The 15,150-nt window shown below is 40.4% G+C and overlaps 2 protein-coding genes across 6 annotated transcripts in view; one reads left to right on the top strand and one right to left on the bottom strand.

Moving 5' to 3' along the window:
* LOC106609439 (protein mono-ADP-ribosyltransferase PARP12) overlaps positions 1-8,185 on the bottom strand; it is a 34,030-nt gene extending 25,845 nt beyond the window's left edge. The window contains exon 1 of the mRNA XM_014208283.2: positions 7,806-8,185. Within this exon, the coding sequence (XP_014063758.1) occupies positions 7,806-8,080 (275 nt within the window). The 5' untranslated portion in view covers positions 8,081-8,185. The remainder of the gene's footprint in view (positions 1-7,805) is intronic.
* A 1,713-nt stretch (positions 8,186-9,898) lies between these two features.
* Positions 9,899-15,150, top strand: part of etv6 (ets variant gene 6 (TEL oncogene)) — a 20,772-nt gene continuing 15,520 nt past the window's right edge. Inside the window, exons 1-2 of one of the 5 annotated variants that reach the window (XM_014208155.2) lie at positions 9,899-10,256; positions 11,887-12,016. In XM_014208155.2, coding sequence (XP_014063630.1) covers positions 10,224-10,256; positions 11,887-12,016 — 163 coding nt within the window. In that variant the 5' untranslated portion in view covers positions 9,899-10,223. 5 annotated transcript variants of the gene reach the window in all.

Genomic DNA, 15,150 nt, shown 5'->3' with positions numbered 1-15,150 from the left:
TTTACTCCAGACGTGACGTTTGGCATTCAGGCCAAATAGTTCAATCTTGGTTTCATCCGAGAATCTTGTTTCTCATGGTCTGAGAGTATTTAGGTGCCTTTTGGAAAACTCCAAGCGGGCTGTCATGTGCCTTTTACTGAGGAGTGGCTTCCGTCTGGCCACTCTACCATAAAGGCCTGATTGGTGGAGTGCTGCAGAGATGGTTGTCTTTCTGGTAGGTTCTCCCATCTCCACAGAGGAACTCTAGAGCTCTGTCAGAGTGACCATTGGGTTCTTGGTCACTTCCCTGACCAAGGCCCTTCTCCCCCGATTGCTCAGTTTGGACAGGCGGCCAGCACTAGGATGAGTCTTGGTGGCTCCAAATATCTTCCATTCAAGAATGATGGAGGCCACTGTGTTCTTGGGGACCTTCAATGCTGCACAACATTTTTTGTTACCCTTCCCCAAATCTGTGCCTTGACACAATTCTAAGCTCTACGGACAATTCCTTCGACCCCATGGCTTGGTTTTTGCTCTGACATGCACTGTCAACTGTGGGACCTTATATAGTGTAACGGGTTTTGTTGGAAGGAGTGGACCAAAGCGGAGTGTGGTAAGTGTTCATGATCTTTAATATCCAAAAACACTCAAACAAAATAACGTAAGGGAAAAACGAAAGCGCACAGTTCTGTCAGGTACAGAATAACAAAACAGAAAACAACTACCCACAAACACAGGTGGGAAAAGGCTGCCTAAGTATGATTCCCAATCAGAGACAACGATAGACAGCTGCCTCTGATTGGGAACCGTACTCGGCCAAAACAAAGAAATAGATAACATAGAATGCCCACCCCACATCACACCCTGACCTAACCAAATAGAGAAATAAAGCGGCTCTCTAAGGTCAGGGCGTGACATATACTAGACAGGTGTGTGCCTTTCCAAATCGTGCCCAATCAATTTAATTTACCACAGGTGGACTCCAATCAAGTTATCGAAACATCAAGGATGATCAATGGAAACAGGATGCACCTGAGCTCAATTTCAAGTCTTATAGCAAAGGGTCTGAATACGTATGTAAATAGGGTATTTTCTACTTTGTCATTATGGGGTATTATGTGTAGACGGGTGATAATAATTTTTTTTAAGATAATTTTGAATTCAGGCTGTAACACAACAAAATGTGGAATAAGTCAAGGGGTATAAATACTTTCTGAAGGCACTGTATGTAAACACACAGATTTGGATGAAGTACCTCATCCAAGTTTGTGTTGTTCCTCCTTCTGAAAAGACCCAATCTGTGGCAAAACCACTTCCAGGTCCTAATAATTAGGTTATTATGTGCTAAAAGAGCAAGGATTTCCTTGTTACTAAAACCAATCCTAAAGTATATTTTTAACGGTCATCTACTAATGTGGCGCGCACAGCAACAGGCAGTCATGGAGGCATGCAATTAATAACCAAATCCCCTACTTTAATCTTGAAATACAACTGAGTTTATTCTCGAACTACCACTTTGTTCTCAAAATATTGCCACTTTATTCCTGAAATATTGCCTCTTTAATCTCGAAATATTGCCACTTTATTCTCAAAATGTAATTTTGACTTTATTCTCAAAATATTGCCACTTTATTCATGAAATGTACGTTTTTAAAGTACTATCCGTGCAAATAAAAGTGCCACCACCCATCACCATTTATTTATTTTTTTCCTCTTCACTTGGCCCTAAAACTAGGCAACAGATTCTATTTTTTGCCTGGGTTAGGCCCAACATGTTATCTAAATGTAAATACCTAATAGAGCTCCACAGTGTAGGTGTCATAATACCAACAAAAAAATAGCGGTCAAACAGGGCAATTTTTCCCATATGGAGTTTTAGAAACACTTACAATAAGGGCTGTGTTTTGTGTCACCCTGGGGTGATGTTTTGATAACCATGTAATTCTCTCTCAGAGAAGGTGACTTTTATCAATATATTTGGTAGAGGTCGACCGATTAATCGGAATGGCCGATTAATTAGGGCCGATTTCAAGTTTTCATAACAATCGGTGATCGGCATTTTTGGACACCGATCATGGCCGATTACATTGCACTCCACGAGGAGACTGCGTGGCAGGCTGACTACCTGTTATGCGAGTGCAGCAAGGAGACAAGGTAAGGTGCTAGCTAGCATTAAATGTATCTTATAAAAAACAATCAATCTTAACATAATCACTAGTTAACTACACATGGTTGATGATATTACTAGTTTATCTAGCTTTAGTTCCATTTTCTACCTTTCTTTCCTCTCCTCCCTTGCAGCAGAGGGCTTTAGCTCTTTGGTGCATTAACATTACAGCTGAATGGATTCTGTATACAATTAGTTGCATATAATCGATCCGGTGCCTGTTCATTTATCATTGAATCATAGCCTACTTCGCCAAACGGGTGATTTAACCTCTTGGGGCTAGGTGGGACGCTAGCGTGCCACCCGTGGTGCACTCCATCAACAGCAGGTGCATTTCAAGAGCGGCAAATTTGAATCCAAATAAATGTCAAAATTCAAATTTTTCAAATATACAACTATTTTACACCATTTGAAAGATAAACATCTCCTTAATCTAACCACGTTTTACGATTTCAAAAAGGTTTTACGGCGAAAGCATAAATTTAGAGTATGTTAGGACAGTACATTTACAAGAGTTGTGTGTAATGTTTTGTCAAGTCAAAGACAGGGTCACCAAAACCATAAAACCAGCTAAAATGATGCACTAACCTTTTACAATCTCCATCAGATGACACTCCTAGGACATTATGTTAGACAATGCATGCATTTTTAGTTCTATCAAGTTCATATTTATATCCAAAAACAGCGTTTTACTATGGCATTGATGTTGAGGAAATCGTTTCCCTCCAATAACCGGCAGTCAAGTCAACACCACAAATTAAATAATTAAAATTAGAAAACATTGGTAAAATATTATATTGTCATTTAAAGAATTATAGATTTACATCTCTTGAACGCAATCAACTTGCCAGATTTAAAAATAACCTTACTGGGAAATCACACTTTGCAATAATCTGAGCACTGCGCCCAGAAAAATACGCGTTGCGATACAGACTAGACGTCATGTTGGGGAGATCTAAAATCGAAAATACTATGTAAATAATCCATTACCTTTGATTCTCTTCATCAGATGTCACTTCCAGGTATCACAGGTCCATAACGAATGTAGTTTTGTTCAAAAAAGCTCATCATTTATGTCCAAAAATCTCCGTCTCGTTAGCACATGATGTAAGCCAGCCGGACTTCTCGTCATGAACGAGGGGAAAAAATATATTTCCGTTCGTTCAAACATGTCAAACGTTGTATAGCATAAATCATTAGGGCCTTTTTTAACCAGAACATGAATAATATTCAAGGTGGACGAATGCATACTCTTTTATAACGTATTGGAACGAGGGTACCCAACATGAACTAGCGCGCCAGGTGTCTAATGGGACATCAACGTTCCATGGCTCTTGTTCGGTCAGATCTCCCTCCAGAAGACTCAAAACACTTTGTAAAGGCTGGTGACATCTAGTGGAAGCAATAGGAAGTGCCAAAATATTCCTAAACCCCTGTGTTTTTCAATGGGATAGGTTTAAAGTCAATACAACACATCAGGTATCCACTTCCTGTCAGAAAATGTCTCAGGGTTTTGCCTGCCAAATGAGTTCTGTTATACTCACAGACACCATTCAAACAGTTTTGGAAACTTTAGAGTGTTTTCTATCCATATATAATAAGTATATGCATATTCTAGTTACTGGGTAGGATTAGTAACCAGATTAAATCGGGTACATTTTTTTTATCCAGACGTGCAAATGCTGCCCCCTAGACCCAACAGGTTAACAAGCGCATTCACGAAAAAAGCGCCTTTCTTAAAATCAATACACAAGTATATATTTTTAAACCTGCATATTTAGTTAATATTGCCTGCTAACATGAATTTATTTTAACTAGGCAAATTGTGTCACTTCTCTTGCGTTCATTGTACGCAGAGTCAGGGTATATGCAACAGTTTGGGCCGCCTGGCTCATTGCAAACTAATTTGCCAGAATTTTACGTAATTATGACATAACATTTAAGGTTGTGCAATGTAACAGGAATATTTAGACTTATATGGATGCCACCCGTTAGATAAAATACGGAACGGTTCCGTATTTCACTGAAAGAATAAACGTTTTATTTTCAAAATGATAGTTTCCGGATTTGACCATATTAATGACCTAAGGCTCGTATTTCTGTGTGTTATTATGTTATAATTAAGTCTATGATTTGATATTTGATAGAGCAGTCTGACTGAGCGGTGGTAGGCAGCAGCAGGCTCGTAAGCATTCATTCAAACAGCACTTTCGTGCGTTTGCCAGCAGCCCTTCACAATGCTTCAAGTATCGCGCTGTTTATGACTTCAAGCCTATCAACTCCCGAGATTAGGCTGGTGTAACCGATGTGAAATGGCTAGCTAGTTAGCGGGGTGCGCGCTAATAGCGTTTCAAACGTCACTCGCTCTGAGACTTGGAGTAGTTGTTCCCCTTGCTCTGCAAGGGCTGCGGCTTTTGTGGAGCGACGGGTAACGATGCTTCGAGGGTGGCTGTTTTCGATGTGTTCCTGGTTCGAGCCCAGGTAGGGGCGAAGAGAGGGACGGAAGCTATACTGTTACACTGGCAATACTATAGTGCCTATAAGAACATCCAATAGTCAAAGGTATATGAAATACAAATGGTAGAGAGAGAAATAGTCCTATAATTCCTATAATAACTTCAACCTAAAACTTCTAACATGGGAATATTGAAGATTCATGTTAAAAGGAACCACCAGCTTTCATATGTTCTAAGCAAGGAACTTAAACGTTAGCTTTTTTTTACATGGCACATATTGCACTTTTACTTTCTTCTTTGTTTTTGCATTATTTAAACCAAATTGAACATGTTTCATTATTTATTTGAGGCTAAATTTATTTGATTGATGTATTATATTAAGTTAAAATAAAAGTGTTCATTCAGTATTGTTGTAATTGTCATTATTACAAATAAATAAATAAATAAATAAATATATATATATATATATATATATATATATATATATATATATATTTTTTTAATCGGCTGATTAATCGGTATCGGCTGTTTTTGGTCCTCCAATAATCGGTATCGGCATTGGGAAAAATCATAATCGGTCGACCTCTAATATTTGGCCCGATTTACTCTTATATTCGAAAATGCTAATTAGCATCAAAGTAGACATCATGCAAGACTACAAATCCCACCAAACTCCTGCACAGCATCTCTAGCTGACGCCTTTACGAACAGGTATTGTGTCAACTTAAAACTTACACTAGACAGTTCACAGAATTGTCAATTTAAAAGAAATGTAGCCATGTATTCATTAGTAAATTTAGCTAACATTAGATAGTTAATTCAGAGATTCTTACCTTTGCCTCGATTCAGCAGTCTCGTCCAGATCATCATGGCATTTGTAGTTCTTTATGATAGCCAAGTTAGCAGCTAATTAGCATTTCATTTTGGGGGGGGTAAATATAGGGGAATATATTGATAAAAGTCACCTTGTCCTAGAGAGATTTACACGGTTATCAAAACGTCACACCAGGGTAAGCCTACACAGAACACAGCCCTTATTTTAAATGTTTCTAAAATCCCCTATGGGAAAAAATGTATGGTGGAAATTTCACTGTGACCTGCTGCTGACTATCAGGCAGTGAGCAGGTTGTTACTGAGTGAGTGGTGGGAAGGGGTGCTTGTGTGTGTTGAGAGAGCACTGCAGCAGGCAGCTGAGTCATGGTGACAGAGCAGCACACGCACACGTTGTGACAACTTTTTACCAGTTGTAGGTAGGCTATTTAGATTAATATTGGTTAATATTGGAGATACCTATTTCCAAATCTTTTTCCATAAAACATATTAATGTGCAAGAACTGATATGACGGAGACAAAGCATTGGAAAACGACTTTAGGCACACTAGAGCGCTTTAGATAGTTGGTTTAAAGTAAACTGCATTCTAATGTTTACTTTTCTTAGGGAAAACCAAATCAAGGAAAGGGTTTTAGGCATGCGCAGTTCTTGAGTCTCGAGCGCTGTGCAAGTGGAAATTTGAAATAGAAGTTATGGAATTCCCTTGCGTGCTTCTGTTGTAGGACAACGTGACATTAAATGTGGAGAATGATAGATTTGTATATGTTGGCCATCAAGTAGGCTATTCATTTCTATGCCATTGTAGGCTACTCTAGCCTACCATTTGATACAATAAATACGTTGAAATTACAATATCACTTGAGTCATTGCAAATCAATTTGTGCCACTTGTGTTGCCTACCTGGAGCTGACAAACATATTTAATAAATAGCCTATAACTTCAGTTTGTTGTTGTAGCCTTGTGTTATTATGCAATTATTAATGGCACTGTTTAGTTAATTAAATTGGAAGTTATCAATTGTGATCATGGTCACAGCTCAATGTCAGTTTCATTGTGGACTTTTCCCTGAAATTAGATGTAGGCGGCCTATCAGGGGCTATGGGCTATCTGCATCTAGTTCAGCAAACCATGGCAAAGTTGAATTGCAATTATAAACCCAGATTTTAGTCAGTAGCCTATTCCTATTGAAACAACATGTCAAGCTCGCAAATAGGCCATTTATAACAGTTGGTAGTCTTAACATCTGGCACATTATAATGGCACAATTTCTAGAAAATAGTTGCACAGAGATGTTGAGATCCTCTGTACAACTTTCATCCCTCAAACTCTCCTGTCAGATTTATCTATAGTTATGCACATGCACAAATTGGATTTATTTATAGTCCTGAATACTGATTGGCTGACAGCTGTGCTATATCAGACTGTATACCACGGTTATGACAAAACATTATTTTTTACTGCTCTAATTACATTGGTAACCAGTTTATAATAGCAATAAGGCACCTCAGGGGTTTGTGGTAGGCTTTAATGGCCAATATACCACAGCTAAGGGCTGTGTCCTAAGAACAGCCCTTAGCAGTGGTATATTGGCCATGTACCACACCTCCTTGTGCCTTATTGCTTAATCATAGCAGTCAAAACAAGTTAAATCGACATTCATTGATGGAACATTTTTAATAAGGGTGAATTATCTTTTCTCTTAAGACATATTCTTAAACTCTCAAGGATCATTATTTTGATGTAAAACCGAATTGAGCCTCAGCCTATGTCATTACAAATTACGTCAATATTCCTTCCTAAGCGCTCGACAACATTATGGAAAAAAATGTTTATTGGATAAATGTGGCAACTCCTCTCTTGCTGTAGAAAAACAAATGGGGGGCTAGATCTCAGGCCGTGTGGGTCGGTTTTGACGCATCATTTGTTTAAAAATATTAGCTACACCAGGCAACCCTGGTGGTTCTCAAAATACACCAATAACGCCATGAAGCAGGGTTCCCAACTGGCAGCAATTGGCTCCCTAAGTTTTCTGAGCAAAAAAAACCAAATATATATATATATATTTTTTTTTTATGATTTGTTTATTTTTTTACATAAAAGACTAAAAACACCAGCAGATCAGCTCCAATTGATTTTAATTTGCGAAATCTGTTCCCAAGTATTCCCACGCATAATAGAAGAGACACTTGCTCGTCTACAAATGTGTGGGATACTTGCGGTCAATTTGTAGTAAAATGATTTGTAATTATGATCCCTGCCATAAAGCAAAGGGAAAGGCTATATGCCAAAAGTTCCCCAGAGTGGGCCTTGTGATTAAAATAACGTCACCAGCAAACGATTGTAACAACAGTAACACAATTGCGAAGCATACCTTCTCCGACTGAACGGGCAATCTCCAAGCAGGAATCGTTTACAAAAATGTAAATTTCGGCATCCCTGGCAATCTTTGGATCTGCACAGTCGAACTCCAGTCTTGGCTACCACCCTTTGCTCTCCGTCAAAAACAACAAAACAAAATTTAGCTTGATTCGTAATTACATCCCGCACCGAGACGGGCAAGTCACTGTAAAAATTCGCATCTAATTCATCGACGTTCATTGATCCATGATTAGCACAAATAAGTTTAGTTATGGTCGATTCCGTCATTTCTTTAACCTGTTAAACAACCGTATATACTTTCCAATTGGTTCGGAACACTAACAAGAATATTATGTGTTTAGAAGGGAGCTGGTGAGTGAATCGAAACCGAAACTTAGTATAACCTTTATGATCTTTCCTTCTTCTGCACATGCAATAAAACTTTCATATTGCACAAAATAATTAGCAAGATCTTGACACTAGCCAATGTGTTATATACTATTTATATAAATAGGCCTGGAATCTTTATCATTGGAACGTAAATATGGAGGTCAACGATCTCCTGTAAAAAATACCAACTATGCCCAGTAGATGTCAGATGCATCCCATCCAAACAATAGGCCAGGGGAAATTCATGTCAGTCAAATCACTTCTACTGATCAGAATTTTTTAACATGTCATTATCAATATATTGCCATGAATTTGTTGTAATGTCCATCCTTTACATGTGTGAATCATTTTTTATAGTGTCATGCTGCATACTACGTGAGTGTAAGTGGAGGTTGCTGAGGGAAGGATGACTCAATAATATCTGGAATGGAATGGTATCAAACACGTGGTTGTGGTTGATACCAGTCCATTGACTCCTTTCCAGCCATTATTATGAGCCGTCCTCCCCTCAGCAGCCTCCACTGGTGATTGTGCTGCTGTTACCATATGCCAGGGAGTTACACACTACACTCACGGCTGCACAGCAGGATTGAAACCCTCTCATATTACATTGGTGGCAGAGATGGGATCGCCCCTGTTGTCTGGCCTATGTTGTAAGTGTACCATTGAACGCCATTTTGAGCTTCATGCAAAAGTACACATAGGGAGAGTCGGGCTAATTAGCCGATATTAAGCATATAATATCCTACATCAGTGGTACTCAACTCTTACAGTTCGGAGTCTTCTGGTTTTCAGTCTGCTGGGTGTTTTCTACCTAATAATTCATTCCCAGGTTGAAAGTTTTTATTTTTTATTTAACTAGGCAAGTCAGTTAAGAACAAATTCTTATTTACAATGACAGCCTACCAGGGAACAGTGGGTTAACTGCCTTGTTCAGGGGCAGAATAGCAGAGTTTTACCTTGTCAGCTCATGGATTTGATCCAGCAACCTTTTGGTTACTGGCCCAACGCTCTGACAATTAGGCTACCTGCCGCCTGTGCAACAAGGGGGCAAATTCACGTCATTTACACATCAAAGTCAATGAGCAGCACCACGGAGATGTCCGCCTTTTAGTCCAGTCTTTCAGGAAGATAATTAAATAAGTCCCCGTTTAGAGAGGAACTATGAAGAAATGCAGTGGAACTGGCTTCGAGGTCCCGAGTTGAGTTTGCGGGGCCTATTTTTTACTTTACATTTTTATTGGGCCCCCTTTTGATGGCAATGAATGGACATCTCATTCCACACTCATTCCACGGAGGGCCGAGTGTCTGCAGGTTTTAGTTTTTTCCTTTCAATTAAGACCTAGACAACCAACCACTCAAGTACAAGGGTGAAGCAAAAACATGCAGACACTCAGCCTTCCCTGTGTAAAAATAATCTGCAATATCCAGATATGGGGTATCCCTTTAAGATTAAGAGAGAAGTGGCTACAGAAGAGAGTCTGGAAGCAGGCTAGATTTATGTGTGTTTCTTGAATATTATTATTTAATTGGCTCCCTGGATCTCGTAGGCGTCTCTTTCTAGCAATGAACCATTTGGAGATCTTTCTCCCCAATAAGAAACGCCTACGACACTCGGGAAGCCAATAAGATAATTCTACACCAGGAACGCCTTTTTATCCAGGCTGCAATCAAACCCTCTGCAACAAGGGGGCTGGGCTCAATGCTGGGAATTCACGTCATTTCGCCGTTTACACATCCAAGTCAATGAGCAGCATCACGGAGATGTCCGCCTTTTAGTCCAGTCTTCCAGGAAGAGAATTAACCAACGCGTCGCCGAAATGTAGAGCACAGCACCAACAGAAAACAAAGAATTTTCACGCGTTTATGATGAACATGGTCATATAATGGATTGATAACAAACCTTAAACGTGTTTATTACGTGGCCCGTAACCCTCCCCAAGTCAGGGAGTCGGGCGTGGGTGTTTTTTCTGGTTTATTTCAAAGAGGAGAACGGGAAAAGGAAAGTGGGAAGAGGAGAACTTCCTGAATTTAGCGAGACATGTCAGAATCCCCATCGCAGATCATAACTAAGGTATTTGTTGATTTTATAAAGCAGAATCAAGTTCTAGGATCCCGGGGTGAGATGCGCTTGACGCAGTCGTGTTGTTGACAACTGCATCGTGTGTGTTGGTAATCATCTGTTGCTGAGGGGAACGTTTCGCCGCTCTGTTGTAGAATATAGCAGCGCATGGTAAGTCCATCCATGCTGTGCGCAAGTTTACCGACTTCGCAGCACACCTGAGATAAACGTTTTTCGTCACGACGTTCATTTTCATAGGCTATTGGTGCTTTCAAGACAACTGGGAACTCGGGGAAAAAACGAGGTCAAATCATGACGTCAGTGATCTTCAGGTCGGAGCAATAGAAAGATGCACGCGTTTCCGATTTGGAATTCCGAATTGGATGACCATTGAAACGATTTTTCCCAGTCGGAGCTCGTTTTTTCCGAGTTCCCAGTTGTTTTGAACGCGCCATATGGCTTGTTTGAAAACCACCAGAAATGTTAGTATCCTTATGGATCATATTAGCCTACAATTATTATTACCGGTTGAAACTATTCATGGGAATATAAATGTATCTGTCACGATTATATAGCATACACACAGGTAATGAATTTTTGATACAAAACATTTTGTATATGTAAACCTGAAATATGTAGGCCTAAAATATGTAAAACAGTTCCAGTGCAAAAATGCATGCTGTTTATCATGTTATTACATTACAATAACGGTCTAAAGATGGATCTTCAAATTTCAAGTGACAAGGAAACTATTTGGGATTGTTGGAATGCAGTCTAAAAGAGTAGGCCTAAAGATATTTTGGAATTATATTGTTTTGCAGAGAAAAGTAGCAGAGTTAATGTAGGCTATATGTATGCCCTTAAATGCACACACTCGCACAAACTCACTCTCTTGCTCCCTCTTGGCCCCATCTGTACTTTAACCCCTTTTTGACCGTACACAACCTTGTCAAATCTGGGCTGTACAAATTTCGAAATCTTCTGAAAGTAAGACTTGATATAGTGTGTTACTGTTGGCTATAGGCTACTGAAAACACTAAGTATTCTTGAAGAGTAGGGCGGTCTGCATAATAAAATGAGATTCAAAGCTCATTGCTACATATGCCACAGTGAGTTTATAGTACAGTAGGCTAATAGGAACTAGCCATTTTAGATTGACTGGTTGAATGAATCATCAATCCATGTTATAAGATGCCGCTGTTGGCAAAAGAGCCTATAAACATCATATTCAGCAGCACTGATTGGCCCATACATACTCACCTGTTAACTGTTGCTGTCCATAGAAGGTGCAGAGTAGAAAGAGGCAAATGAATGTTAGAATACCATTGTACACAACAGCACATGCATACATTGTCAGGTTGACGGTTACATTTTGTATAAGTAAATGTGCACAAATACCAGTAAGTTCAACCTCCTGTTTAGTGACTGGCTGCTTTGACCATGCAAACACACCACATAAGTCAAATATGATTTTATGAATAAAAAGATTGGCTATGTACCTTATCCCTTAGATAAAGAATGTCTTTAAATGGTGTTATAGTTTCTCGCCGTGGTGATTCTCGGGCTGTTTGGGTTTAAGGATGGTTTTCGGGGAGGTTTGTAACTAAGGCATGCTTTGTGTCTCTGTATCTATTCATAGCAGGAGAGGAGCTCATTCAGTCCTTCCTCCGCGAGCCCCCTGCCAAACTCCACTTCCTCCCCCGTCCATGCTCCCACAGCCAGGCCAGCCAGCCGAATGGAGGACGAGCCTGCCAGGCTGCCCGTGCACCTGCGTGAGTCACACACAAACATGCAGACACACGCCAAACACACACACACAACTCATGACAGGCGCACACAGAGCATACATGACAGTCATAATCAACAAACAAATCTTTGTCTTTTCAGCCTGCATTTTCCTTATTCCATAAACATTTGTTTTCAGAGCTTTTGACCTCAGAAAATGGCAGATTGAAAGCCATGATTTACTATAGCTACTTGCATGTCACGCCATGACTCCAACGGGCATCATTCTCCCCATGTGGACAGACAGACCTACTCATGTATCCCTCCTCTGAGGTGCTGAAGCAGACCCAGGGTCAAGGACCAACACAAGACGTCTTTACTGGACCATAGCAGAGTCACTGTACTGTAACACTACACAGTAGAACACAGTGGAATGCAACACAGCAGGACAGTGACAGCCAACACAACTCAGTACACGGCAGCGCAGGCGTGTTCAGTACAATAACACCTCAGGGTACTAAAGGACAGCACACAACACAACATAACTCAGTACAAGACAATAGCGAACAGCACAGAATAATAGCCCAGTGTAATGGAGGAGTATAAAATGTATAGAAGGTAGGAGAAGAAAGGAAGTAGGAGATGGGTTGGGCTGGGGAGAGAGTGAGGTATTACAGGACAGAATAGGACTGGACGGACAAGAAGGAAAGTAAGGAGAAGACTGTAAATATGAGGTAAGGTGAAGAGAGGATTTGATTTGTATCGAGAGGGCAGATGCGTATATTGATTTACTTTGCTACTTTACATTATTCTGCACTGATGAGGAAGAGCGGAAAGTAAGCATTTCACTGTACCATTTACACCCTCTGTATCCTGTGCACGTGACGAATAAACTTCGATTTGAGGTGTTTACTGATCTGACATGGTTGGAAAAGTGAGAGCATTGGTGGAAACCATGTTTTTTTTACCTATTCTTAAGACCAGTAAAATAATCAAGGGCCTCAAAAAAGAGAGGAAGGAAGGAAGGGAAGGAAGAGGGACAAGGAGAGGAGGGAACATGACAACCGTGTGCTGTCTGGTGGAGCTGCCGGCAGGTCTCAACCGGCCACTGCCTGAGCCAATAAAACAACAGGCGCGGTTGGATCACGGCCAGGATATAGACTGGGTGTTTATAGAGTCGTAGAGTCACTGGGCCTGCTCTGTGTGAAAAACGATTAATATTTAACCAGGCACCTTTTAACATGTATGACTTTTAGGACTTAGAAGACTAGTGAGATTCATCTTTGTAGTTCTTCAGTGAGTTTGGATATAAATCTTCCCACTGGGCACAGCCATTAATTAAACGTCTGTTCCACATTGGTTCAACGCAATTTCATTAAAACGACGTGGAAACAACATTAATTCTACCAGTATGTGCCAATGAGTTGTTGTGGGAACTTTTGAGGGTAATTTACCTAAATGTTGGCGGTTTGTTGATGTGTGTTTGGCAAAGATATGGTACAGTACTCATAAATTAGACCAGTATATTAACACACTTTGTGGTAATCTCAATATCTAAAAGAAATGACCTGTAGTGTCTATGCACGTGGACCATACCAAGGAAATTCCCCATTTCCACTTCCCCTTTTGTATTGTCATAGAAAAAGGAAGAACGTTTAACGTGTCTATTTTGGTCTGAGGTTGTCTGTTAGGGCCGTTTATCTGGGCGTGGTGAATGTGGTCTGCTGGACTGTGAGCTTCGATTCAACTTTTTGTTTGAATCTTTAGATTATGCAAGATTTCCCTCTCTGCTACATGTTGACTCTGTCTTTAACGCTGTTAAATATACAAACGACCCTTCACCTGTAGGCCTACAGTACCCAAACCTCTTATTAGAACCTTCTTTGGCTCAAAGCCATCACTCTTCCTGACAATGTTCAAGTACCCTTCTTTTAGACAACTTGTAACACGTTTGCTCCCCTTCCAGAACACATCACACAGCTGGATCCAACTGGCACACGTACTGCGAGAGACAAACCGTCCACATTCAAAGGCAATTTGTCCAGGGGGAAAGAAAGAAAGAATGAAACAGGGGGGGAAGAGGGAGAGAGGAAATTGCAGTGTGGGCAGAAATCTGCCTTCTCTATTTCCTGAGGAGGAAGTGGATTAGATCAGGGTGAGAGTTGCAGCCTTCTCCTCACTCTCAAAGAAGGCTATTCTTCGTTTAAACCCTTTTAGACAGGAGTGTTAGAAACCACCCCACTCTGAATGGGAGAGGTTTGCCTCTCCCTGTGTGTCTGGGTGAATGTTTTTGAAGTGGTGAAGTTAGGGTTACATTTCTCCATCACATTGGCGGATTTTCACGTTAATCCTCCAATTTCCTGTCTGTTAGCTGTCTCATTGTTGAACTATAGAACATGCACATGAAAAAAAAACATGCACAGCTGTAAAACACTATTCATTCTACTGTTTGGTTGCACTAGATGTCAGCACTTGAGTTAAGTGGATGACTTTTCAACTCACAATTCCATTACATTAATCGTGTTTACTTAATTGTCTTGCGATGTGTCAGCCTCAAGGTCACCCACCTAGCAGACACTAAGAAGCGTAGCAGTGTCATTCAGGCTCACTGCAGTAAGGGATTCACGCTATTTACTGACGTCACAACGAGTCGGGTGGGCACTGATGGGGATGTAACATTGAGACACCTGTGCAAAGTGACAAGTTCAAAGAATAGGGAGTGAGTGTCTATGGGAATATGTATGGAGAGTACAGTTTACATTAAACATGGAAGCTTATTGAACATGAGAAATCACTTGCTGGGTGACTGAGAAAGAAGCCTCTCCTTAGAAACTTGGCTTGCTGCTGTTTTTCTTTGTAAACCTTTCTCAATAGATTGTGTTTGCTTTGCTCGCAGCTGGGGTTCTAGTGTGTGTGTGTGTGTGTGTGTGTGTGTGTGTGTGTGTGAGAGAATGTCTTTGTGCACAGGCATGTTGGAGTTGGTGTGTGCTTGTGTATCAATCTCTGTGTGTGTGTGTGTCCGCATGTCACTCTGTGTAATTGTACAGTGTGTGTGTGCCTGCATATTAGTTTGTGGAGTCTTTCTGTATGTGTAAAGATGTTTGTGTGCATATCAATGGTGCAATACATACAAAGGAGGGTGTGTGTGACTGTGTATACCCCAGTGCATTTCAGAGGGGAA

The sequence above is a fragment of the Salmo salar genome, chromosome ssa07 (genome assembly GCF_905237065.1).
Source record: "Salmo salar chromosome ssa07, Ssal_v3.1, whole genome shotgun sequence".
Lineage (NCBI taxonomy): Eukaryota > Metazoa > Chordata > Actinopteri > Salmoniformes > Salmonidae > Salmo > Salmo salar.
Note: the sequence above shows the minus strand (reverse complement) of the source record. Positions and strands in the feature narration are given on the sequence as shown.